The sequence below is a fragment of the Erinaceus europaeus genome, chromosome 10, assembly GCF_950295315.1.
Source record: "Erinaceus europaeus chromosome 10, mEriEur2.1, whole genome shotgun sequence".
Lineage (NCBI taxonomy): Eukaryota > Metazoa > Chordata > Mammalia > Eulipotyphla > Erinaceidae > Erinaceus > Erinaceus europaeus.
Genome location: NC_080171.1, coordinates 83,263,160 through 83,273,649, shown reverse-complemented (window position 1 = coordinate 83,273,649; position 10,490 = coordinate 83,263,160). Strand labels below are relative to the sequence as shown.

Here is a 10,490-nt window from a genome sequence, read left to right as displayed (position 1 = left end):
CTAGAAGAAATTATGTTAAATGAGCTAAGTCAGAAAGATAAAGATGAGTATGGGATGATCCCACTCAGCAACAGAAGTTGAGTAAGAAGATCTGAAAGGGAAACTAAAAGCAGGACCTGACCAAATTGTAAGTAGGGCACCAAAGTAAAAACCCTGTGGTGAGGGGTAGACATGCAGCTTCCTGGGACAGTGGGGGGTGGGAGTGGGTGGGAGGGATGGGTCACAGTCTTTTGGTGGTGGGAATGGTGTTTATGTACACTTCTAGTAAAGTGTAGTCATATAAATCACTAGTTAATTAATATGAGAGGGGGAAAATTAATTGTATGTCTCAAAGTTTTTCAAAACACAAACTGAATCTTTTTAATATATAGGCTGTGTAATTGATATGCAGACTCTCTCAAAAGCCTAGACCAAGTAGATCAGAAGCAACCAATAGCACAGCTATATACAAGATACTGGGTACTGTATAGCAAACCATAACAAAAGGACTTTTCAAAGTTAACCCAATTACCAAATAATGTGATGATAACATTAACTATCCATTGTCTTTTTGAACCATAAGACAGCAGGAACCTCACATCTCCACCATAGAGCCTCTACTTCCCCCAGTCCTGGAACCATTGTATAGGGCCCACTTTCCCGTATGCCTCTCCCAATCCATATCAAATAATATTGCATCTGCTGATCACAACCTAACCAACACAACGATTGCCACCTCAACATGCTTCACTTCAGACTGTGTCCAGAGACTTCATGTGTGGAATGACAATCCTTCAGCTTCATTACTCGGGTGAGACCTTTCCTTTCATAGTATACTCTAATTCCATCTCAGGTGGTTCACTTTCTAACAAAGTCCCAAAACCTAGATATACACCAGTTTCTGTGAGAGAGAGCATATGTTCACACGTATCCGTAAACTAGTGCAAAATATATACCTGAAAGCAGAAGTACACTAGAGTTTGCAGTGAGTACCCCCCTAACACTTCCTCTCCACTATTCCAAGCTTTGGGTCCATGATTGCTCAACAATTTGTTTGGCTTTGTATGTTAACTCTCTTTTCAGTCACCAGGTTCCAGATGCCATCAGGATGCCGGCCAGGCTTCCCTGGACTGAAGACCCCACCAATGTGCCCTGGCGCTCCACTTCCCCAGAGACCCACCCTACTAGGGAAAGAGAGAGGCAGACTGGGAGTATGGACCAACCAGTCAACTTCCATGTTCAGCAGGGAAGCAATTACAGAAGCCAGACCTTCCACTTTCTGCAACCCACAACGACCCTGGGTCCATGCTCCCAGAGGGATAGAGAATGGGAAAGCTATCAGGGGAGAGGGTGGGATATGGAGATTGGGTGGTGGGAATTGTGTGGAGTTGTACCTCTCCTACCCTATGGATTTGTTAATTTATCCTTTCTTAAATAAAAAAGAGAAAAAAAAGTTTATAGTCTGGCTAGAAAATAAAACCAATAACATAAGACATCAGTAAAGGCAACAGTCATATCAAGAACTTAAAGCAGAGACTCGAAGGACTGTTAGATCACAAAGCTCCCTGGATAAATAAGTAAAGCTAAGCTTTAAAGTAAGCATAGGAATCCAACAGACGGAAAGGAATAGGAATGTCAGCACAGGAAAGAGTTTCAACTTGTGAAGGAGTTCTGTGGGAGATGCAGCCAAAATTCTAAATGAAAGGCATATCTTGAGGGCCGGCAAGCTTAGATCAAGATTTGGACTTAGGCCTATGGAACAATGGGTCTTCCATCATTTGATAACAGAATCTGGAAGCTTCTAATTTCTTCCTTGGGACTCCATGCATGGCAGACTATGTTTCATTCTTAGTGTCAATGTCCAAAAGCAGGACTGTCTCCCTACATCTGCAATGTAAAATTACAACCCCAAGCACACAAACTTTAAACAAAATAAGTTCTCCAATCTGGCAGGATCAGATATTTTTTTTCCAAATATTAATGGTTATCTGGCTCCTACAGTCACTATGCTAGAAGACAAGTGCAGGAGTCATATACATAAACAGAGGGGAGAAAAACTTACAAAGAAAATGCTATGGGCTTTTTCAGCGCGAGAATGAGCTGTCTTAAAATCTCAGTGGCTAGAGACAATGCTACAAAGAGCATGCCCTGACATGAGTCTGGGGCAAAAAACAGCACCTGAGACCAAGCTTTATAAACAAGTGTGGCCCAGTACAGTCATCATTTACTGGGCTTTCCAGATATTGAAAGGGATGGCAAAGAGGCCCTTTCATCCTGCTCAAGGTGCTAAGCAACACAGGGAGCGGCTTAGAGTAGGGCTAGCTCTAAAAGGCTAGGGGTCAGAGTACGGCATTGACAAGCTGTTTTATGTAGGGTCCTCAAATGCGCACTAACACTTGTGCTGCTGACGTGACTGACACCCTTCATGGTGGCCTCAGATGCTTCTCTTCTCACCTTGGGCTCTGGAGGCCTCCCCTATTTCTCGCCTTCAGTCTTAGAGGAAGAGGAGAACCTCAGTCCTGGTGTCACCTGCCCAAAGATGAACAGCATTCTGTGCCCAGAATGTGGGCCTCTATGAGCTGGCAGGGGCATGGAACCCTTGGAGAGTCTGTATGCCGTGTCCCTGTTGCCTGGGGAAGCTGGGATGTCACCAGGAGCCGAATATAGTAGCCACCAAACACAGCCAGCAGCTGCTGTGCCATTTCCTGGAAGAGACAGAAAGCAGAGTGAAAGTCAACAGAGATGCACTGGGAAAACCAACCAATGCTCACACATTCCAGATTAGCAATGATGCCAACTGGGAAAAAATCCCAGCCAGACTCTAGGAAGATGCCTGCTCTTCAAACCCAGCTCCGCAACCCCTCTCTATGGGGCTCCTACAGCTCTTCTCCAAGGTGGAGGGAAAACAAGCAAAAAAAAAAAAAAAAAAAAGAATAGTGGTTTCCAAGGACTAAAGAAGAGAAAAAGAGGAATTTGTGATTTTTTTTTTTCTGCCAGTACAGTAAGCAAAGGGGCTCCATTGTTCCCAGTGGCCTTCTTTTTTCTTTATTCTCTCTCTCTCAACCTCTCTCTCTCTTTCTCTCTCCCCCTCCCTCCCTCTCTTTTATTTCTTTCTTCTTGCTCCTTCTTCTTCTGATAGAGGTGATAGAGAAAGATAGGAGAAAGAGACAAAGGAAGAGAGATACCTGCAGAACTGCTCCACTGCTTATAAAACTTCCCACCTACAGGTGGAGACCATGGCCTTGAACCCAGGTCCTCAAAATGGGTCACATGTGCACTATAACAGGTGGGCCTCCACTCACCCTTCATTCTGTGTTTAATGGATATAGAATTTCAATTTGGGAAGGTGACAATGTGGCAATAGATAGTAATGATGGCTATGTGATGATGTAAATATTCTTAAATTTTATATTACGTAAACTATCGCAATGAAAAACTTAAGTAAAAGAGGGAGTTAGGGAGTTGGATGGTAGCACAACGGGTTAAGTGCAGGTGGTGCAAAAGTGCAAGGACTGGCATTAGGATCCCGGTTCGAGCCCCTGGCTCCCCACCTGCAGGGAAGTCACTTCACAGGCGGTGAAGCAGGTGTCTATCTTTCTCTTCCCGTCTCTGTCTTCCCCTCCTCTCTCCATTTCTCTCTGTCCTATCCAACAACAACAACATCAGTAACAACTACAACAAAAAAGGGCAACAAAAGGAAATAAATATTAAAAAAAGAAAAGATTAAGTAAAAATGCTTTTAATTGGATTTAATATATGCTTGAATTAACATACTTGATCTCAATGTTCCCTTCCCAGAACTGGTGGTTCAGAAGAGAGAAATTTGCCAGTTCCTTGCATGCAGCAGTGCAGGTCTTTCATGCCATTTGCACCAGTCTGAATGCACCAAATAAGGTGTAGTTTACTTCAAGGGCATTGCTATTGGTAAAACTGGTTATTAAGATCAGGTTTTCAGGCTGGGTGGTGGTGCACTTGATTGAGCGCACATGTTACACTCCACGAGGACCGAGGTTCGAGGTCCCAACCCCCACCTGTGGGCAGAAAGCTTCACAAGTGGTGAAGCAGTGCTGCAGATGTCTCTCTGTTTCTCTCCCTATCTATCTCCCCTTCCCTCTTGATTTCTGTCTCTATCCAGTAAATAAGGATAATTAAAAAAATAATTAAGAAGAAGAGGTGTTCTCCCTGGGACTACCATAAGCCTAACTGAGAAGTGCTCTGTTGTAGATCTCAGTCTGTGTTTCTCTCTCATTAGAAAATAAAATAAAACAAGCAAAACTTAAAGCAAAAGGGATCAGCTTTGAAATCAAAATCTGTTAACATAAAAGAGGTCAGAAGGATGGTTTCTATGCCTTTCACAGACATTTGTTCCCACTAAAATATAATGGGCTGCTCCATGCTGAGGCTTAAGCACAGACTGCAATTTCCTAAGCTAAGTGATAAGGACAGCTACTTTTAAAACATGTGTACACACACTGGGATTTGATATTTATGACAGGAAATTGTATTACTGTTGGTCTGAATGGATTTGAAAAAATCATTTAAAAGATTTATCATATTTAATGGGCTATTTCACATAAATGCAGACATGCATGCCACAACAACGTTATCAATCTCTTCTGCCCTTAAAAATTCAATGAGATTCAAGGAAGAGATAAATACATGCATCATTTTCTCTTTTGATAATTCTATAGAGAGGCCCCCTCCTTCACCACTAATGCAAAAGCAAAAATGTGACCTGTTTAGACCTTCAGTCTCAAATCTTCTGACTGAAAGGAAAATGCAAGTGCTTTTCTGAATTGCATAGCCAGAGATCACTTCGTCTGTACTCACTGATGAACAGAGCAGCATAAGCCATAAGCAAAATCATAAATTTTCAGGTCTACCAACACTTGGCCTTATCAACTGGTAGTTCTACAGGAACCAACAAAATGCTGGAGCTAGAGGAAATGGAATCTCACAAAAATGTATATTAAATATAATTATCCAAGTATAATTTAAGTTTAAGTCAAGAAGATGTACAGATTGTTGTTTAATAAATAAATGGGCTAAAACTAAGCCTGGGATTGTGGAAGTAGCTCAGCAGGTAAAATGTATGCTTTCCTTGTCTGAAATTCTGGGTTCAATCCTCAGCATCTGATGAGAACACCAAAGAAAGAGAGAAGTGAAGCTCCATGGGTGGTGGAGTGGTGTTTTGTGGGGAACTGTGAAGCTGAGGGTTGAGCGTGGTGAGGACCGCCTGTGGAAAAACGGGTGCCTGGAGGTACAGTCACTCCATCAGCCTCCCCTACCCAGGGTAGAGCAGGGGGGCCTTGGCTCTCCAGTGTTTTGTCCTCCCTATCAACCTCCCTGCCTCAAAAGAGCCCTGCATTCTCCTTATGTTAACATACTAGTTCACTTCCTTACTCTCAGACTACTGTTCTGCTCAAACAGTAACCAGAAGCCCCCTCACAGCTTCCCTGTCTCCCATTGTTTTGATTCCTTCCTACCCACACAAAGACCCCCTCTCTTTCTCCCTCTCTCCCTCTGTACCTACTGATAATCCCACTTCCTCATTTCTGACCAGCTCAGCAGTTACTGGGGAAAAAAAAAAAAAATCCTTTCTCAACCTCCTAATGCTTTAACTAAATAAGGTAAAACAAACTACTTCCTCCTATCGCCCCTTTTGCATCCCCCTACCACCCTTTAAATGTTCTGTTCTGCCATTCAATAAATGGGTTATCTGCTGCCATAGCCCACTGGGGTGATCTCTGGTCTTGTCTCTTGCCTCTGGGTCGCAGAGGTACCTCAGCGTGCCACCCCTGCTGCAATTTCAGGACAAGTTCTTATCTGCACCCGTCTCCGGTGGTCAACAGGATGGTCACACAGAGAGAGCTGGACCCGAGATGGGCCCCCCATGAGAAGCCTGACAGTGTTTTGATGTCTTTCCCTCTTTCTTCCTATCACAAAATAAAATAAAATAGCAGAAAAAGTGGGACAGGGTGGTTCAATAGTACCATGCATGTATGAGTTCCTGAATTTTTCATAAAAAAAGAGGCTCAAGGGGCAGCATCTGCTCACTCGCACATTATGATGTGCAAGGACCCAGGCTTGAGTCCCTGGCCATCACAAAGAAGCAGCTCTGCAGAAGAAGCCTCACAGTAAGTGGAGTAGTGTTGCAGTGACTCCTCTCTATGTCCAGCTCTCTGTCTTTCTCCTTCAATTCAAAAAGAAGAGTCCTCCAAGAGTGGAGGAATCATGCATACATGGGATCCAAGTAATAACTCTAGTAGGAAGAAAAAAAAAAAGTCTATATCTGAAAAATTAAACCAGATATATATCACTATGTCTACTGTATCATACCATAAGTAGGCTATGATCTCACCAACATATATACCCAATGGAACTACAAAAAAGAATATTCAAGTTAGAAAAAAAGAAAGGAAGAAAGAGAAAAGAAAAAAGGTAAGTAATAAAGTATATAAGTAAGCCACTAAGTATAAAACACACCTCTATACTACTTTTTTTAAATGCTGGAGTGGGTGCAACCCCGTAGACAGTGCAGTGATAGAGCTTTGCCTCGCAAGCAAGGCCTGAGTTCAATACCTGACACTTCATATGCTAGAATGCTACCCTAGATATCTCTCTCTCTCTCTCCCCATCTATCTATCTCTATCTCTTTCCTCTCTCCTCTACAGCCCATGAAATAAATCTTTTTAAAAAAATAATGAGAATATGAGGAGAAAAAAATACTGAAAACTAGAAGCTTAGACAATGTGTCTGGTCCCTAGAACCCAATAAGACTACATCCCCAGGAATCTAGAATTTGCTACACACACACATACACACACACACACACACACACACACACATCATGGCTCTATATAAACACCTCATGTGTAAGAGTGGCCCTGGCTGGCAAGGTGCCCATTACCTCTGGCTCAGCATCAGAAATGAGCTGGCGAAGCTCAGTCTGCATGAGTGGCCTCTCCTGGGACTGAGGACCATCAGGCAGGAGAGGAGTTTCCTCTAATAGGTCCTCATGCCCCTCCACAGCTAGTGTGGGGCTCACTCCAGTCTCCATGACAACACATATCTGGCTCAATCTGCTTCTCAGCAAGGACTGCAAAGGAAATAGTGAAGAGATTCAGATGGGGACTTAAGTTGGATGATATCTAGAAAGTCAAGTTGCTCTCTGAGCTGCAGACTCAAAGAGGTCAGCAGCATTCACTTATCTACAGACTCAGATAGATGCTGACCATGGGAAAAATATAGGCCTGAGTTGCATTAACATAATCAGATAAACCCTACAATAGTACAATTCTTGGAACCAGATGGTGGCGGTATAGCAATGCTACAGGTCTCTGTCTCTTCCCCCCCCCCCACTTTATCTATGAGAAAGAAAAATAAAATGGATGTGGGTGTAAATAGCATAATGGTCCTGCAAAGACACTCTTGTGCCTCAGGCCCTGAAGTCCCAGATACAATCCCCTGCACCATAAGCCAGAGCTGATCAATGTTCTGTAGATAAATAAATAAATAAAATATTTATAAAAATGAAAACAGCTGAGGTTAGCAGGCACCAAAGCCAAGCAATAACCCTGGTGATGGGGGTGGGGGGTGGTATAAAGCCCTTGGTAGTTTCTAAAGGAAAAGTAAAATAGCTCCTGAGATATGGGTGTCTCTATACAGACTTTGCTGATGAGCTAACCAAAGGTCAAAGACCTTGCCTATAGCCAAGCAGAAACTAAAGGGTCAGGATCAGGGTCAAACTGTAGTCCTGATCTTAAGATCAGCTACAAGCACTTCACATGCCTAAGAAAAGTCTGAGCCTGGGGATTAGGACCAGAGGGGCTGAGCTGCAAAGCTCCACCAACCAACTCTATGATCACATGTGGGCAACTAACTATGGGGCCTCTCAGAATGTCAGTTTCCTCATCTGTGGAAGAACTTCCTGACTTTATCCATAAACAATAGGAAGACATTTAGAACAAGTGAAAGTCATCTGAATACATGATATTGCCTCTACAGGGGTTATTATTACTATTCCTACTATTCACTATAGTAAGTGTGGAAAAATGTTGTCAGTTACAAACAGAAGAGAAAAAACTGGCAAATCACCACAAGTTCTCCAGGGATATTATTCCTCTCCAGCAACTTTCCCATAACATTTTCCAACCATGAGGCAGCACAGTTAACACAATTTGGACTTCTGGTTTATTTTGTTTGCTCCCTCCACCCCTTTTCCTTTTCCTGCTTCCATGTAAGGCTTCTTACCTCTTGGCTAGTCTTCATTTCTTGAACATGGTCAGACAAAAAATGCACACAGTTTTCTAGGTCGAAGTAAACAAACCAGAGCTAGGGAGAGAAGGTAAAACCACTGAGGCCCAGAAACAGACCCAGCAGGAATTCTCAGTTCCTGAGAAACCACCACCACACCACCTGCCTCTTTCCTGACTCATTACCAATGCATGGGGACACTCAGATTTACTCTAGTCTTTGGCAGGTGCATGATTTTCTGTTCTCTTTCAGAGTTTTTCAAATATGAAAGTCTCCACTGTTTGAGTGAGACACTTGTGTTCTGATTTAGAAAATGTCAAATTTGGGAGTCAGGCAGTAGTGCATCGGGTTAAGCACATGTGGTGCAAAGCACAAGGACCGGCGTAAAGATCCCGGTTCGAGCCCCTGACCTGCAGGGGAGTCACTTCACGGACGATGAAGCAGGTCTGTAAGTGTCTATCTTTCTCTCCCCCTCTGTCTGCCCCTCCTATCTCCAATTCTCTCTGTCCTATCCAACAACGATGACATCAACAACAACAATAACTACAACAATAAAAAAAAAGATAAAAAAAGAAAAATTTTCAAGTGGTTGTGACCCCATCATCTTCCACAAGTCACCCCAGAGTGACTCCAAAGCCTGCTGGATATCATGCACCCACCTAGGGCTACCACTTTCATCCTGGGCATCCTTCTTTCTGGAACCCCAGATACAAATGAATAATCTTCACAGCTATCATATCTCGTGGCTATAGGTCAAGAGGTCAGGCTGGGCCATCACTTCGTGTGTTCTGACGGTATAAGACATAGTGAAAAGTCTTCATTTCACTGTCATCTCCCTTTCCACCTACGTCTCAGTAATCTCCAGGATACCAAGTGAAACTTAGCTGAGTCACTACCCTCCATGCTCACACCTTACAGCACCTCTTTGGGTCCCCTACCCCCACACAGGAAAACCTCAATTTCTCCAAGAAACTGATGTCTCAATGACTCCCATTTCCACTCACTGACCACTTCCTCTGGATCCCAGACCTTTCTCCTCCCAGGGACTGACCACCACTGAAATGACAGGTCACACTACTCTTGTCAACTAGCTTCTCCTACTGCCTCATCTCCAAGGAAATCATTTTAAAATAAATTTAAAAAAAAAAATTTCAAACCTACCAAAGAGCAGCAAAGGAAGTAACTGACTTCCAGTCACCCATCATCTTGGCTCAATGGTTATCACTTCATGACACTCACTATTCATCCCAACACTTCCATCTCCCAGCACAGCCCAGCCCACCCCTGGTGATTCTGAACAAATCCAGGGTAGGATAATAAATAATAAAAATTAAAAATAAAACCTGAAAGAACCCAATTATTTTAAAATAATTCTGTTCAGCCTCTATCAACTGTCACTTTCCAAGTCACACTTAAGTTGTTGACAGATTAAAAAGAATTCAGAGATAAAGTAGGACTGAAAAGGACCTGTCCCCCAGATTAGAGGGGTGCCCTGTCTACAATATCACCCTGGAACTGTCGGACAAGAACCCTCCTGCCCCACCCCATTAGAGGTGCTGGGCTCCAGAAACACAGGGATCTGTGTGAGTTTCTGTTCTCTGCTACAGCCTGAGCCCACACAGTGGTGCTGGGCACAGAGTGGGCTCTCAGCAATGTTCAGGTCATGTACACAGGGGCATCCTCCCATGTCCCATCTGCTTGCCCACCATGGTACCCAACCAGTGAAGGTGGACAACCAAGGAGCATGCAGAAGTGGTAAAGGGGAATTAACAACTCCTAGCCCCAGAAAGGCCAGCCAGGGGCAAGAGTCTTAAGCCACATCTAGCCCCACCGTGTTCCAGACTAGCTATGTGACTTCATATAAGCCCTATGTGTTTCCTCCCCATTGTCTTTGGGTCAAAGAAATAACTGGCTTAGGCCTTCAGGTTCTGACATGTTTCTCCAGGGACCTTGCAAGGTCCCAATATTTTAATGGGTCCCCAATAAAAGTTTCAAAACAAAAAAGGCCACACCAGTCTGCTGAATAAATGCTGAGTGAGGAATGCAGTCTGGGTGATCTCCGGGATCCCCTTCAAGGGCCTGCCTTATGGAGGTCCTGAGCTTCTGCTCATCCCCAGCAGGAGTCCAGGGAGAACTGCTAGAGCACAGCAAGCACCCCTTAGTAGGTTTTAGGAGATGCTGTGCCAACTGGAGGGACAAATTCTTTTTTTATATATTTATTTTATTTATTCCCTTTTGTTGCCCTTGTTGTTTTA

At 43.6% G+C, this 10,490-nt stretch overlaps 1 protein-coding gene across 4 annotated transcripts in view; it reads right to left on the bottom strand.

Moving 5' to 3' along the window:
• Window positions 1-1,926: 1,926 nt before the first annotated feature.
• Window positions 1,927-10,490, bottom strand: part of TMEM268 (transmembrane protein 268) — a 34,484-nt gene continuing 25,920 nt past the window's right edge. For 3 of the 4 annotated variants that reach the window (XM_016189828.2, XM_016189827.2, XM_060200035.1), the window contains exons 7-9: window positions 8,233-8,313; window positions 6,890-7,078; window positions 1,927-2,684 (exon numbers count right to left, since the gene is read on the bottom strand). In XM_016189828.2, coding sequence (XP_016045314.1) covers window positions 2,505-2,684; window positions 6,890-7,078; window positions 8,233-8,313 — 450 coding nt within the window. In that variant the 3' untranslated portion in view covers window positions 1,927-2,504. The remainder of the gene's footprint in view (window positions 2,685-6,889; window positions 7,079-8,232; window positions 8,314-10,490) is intronic. The other variant, XM_060200036.1, reaches the window with a different exon arrangement.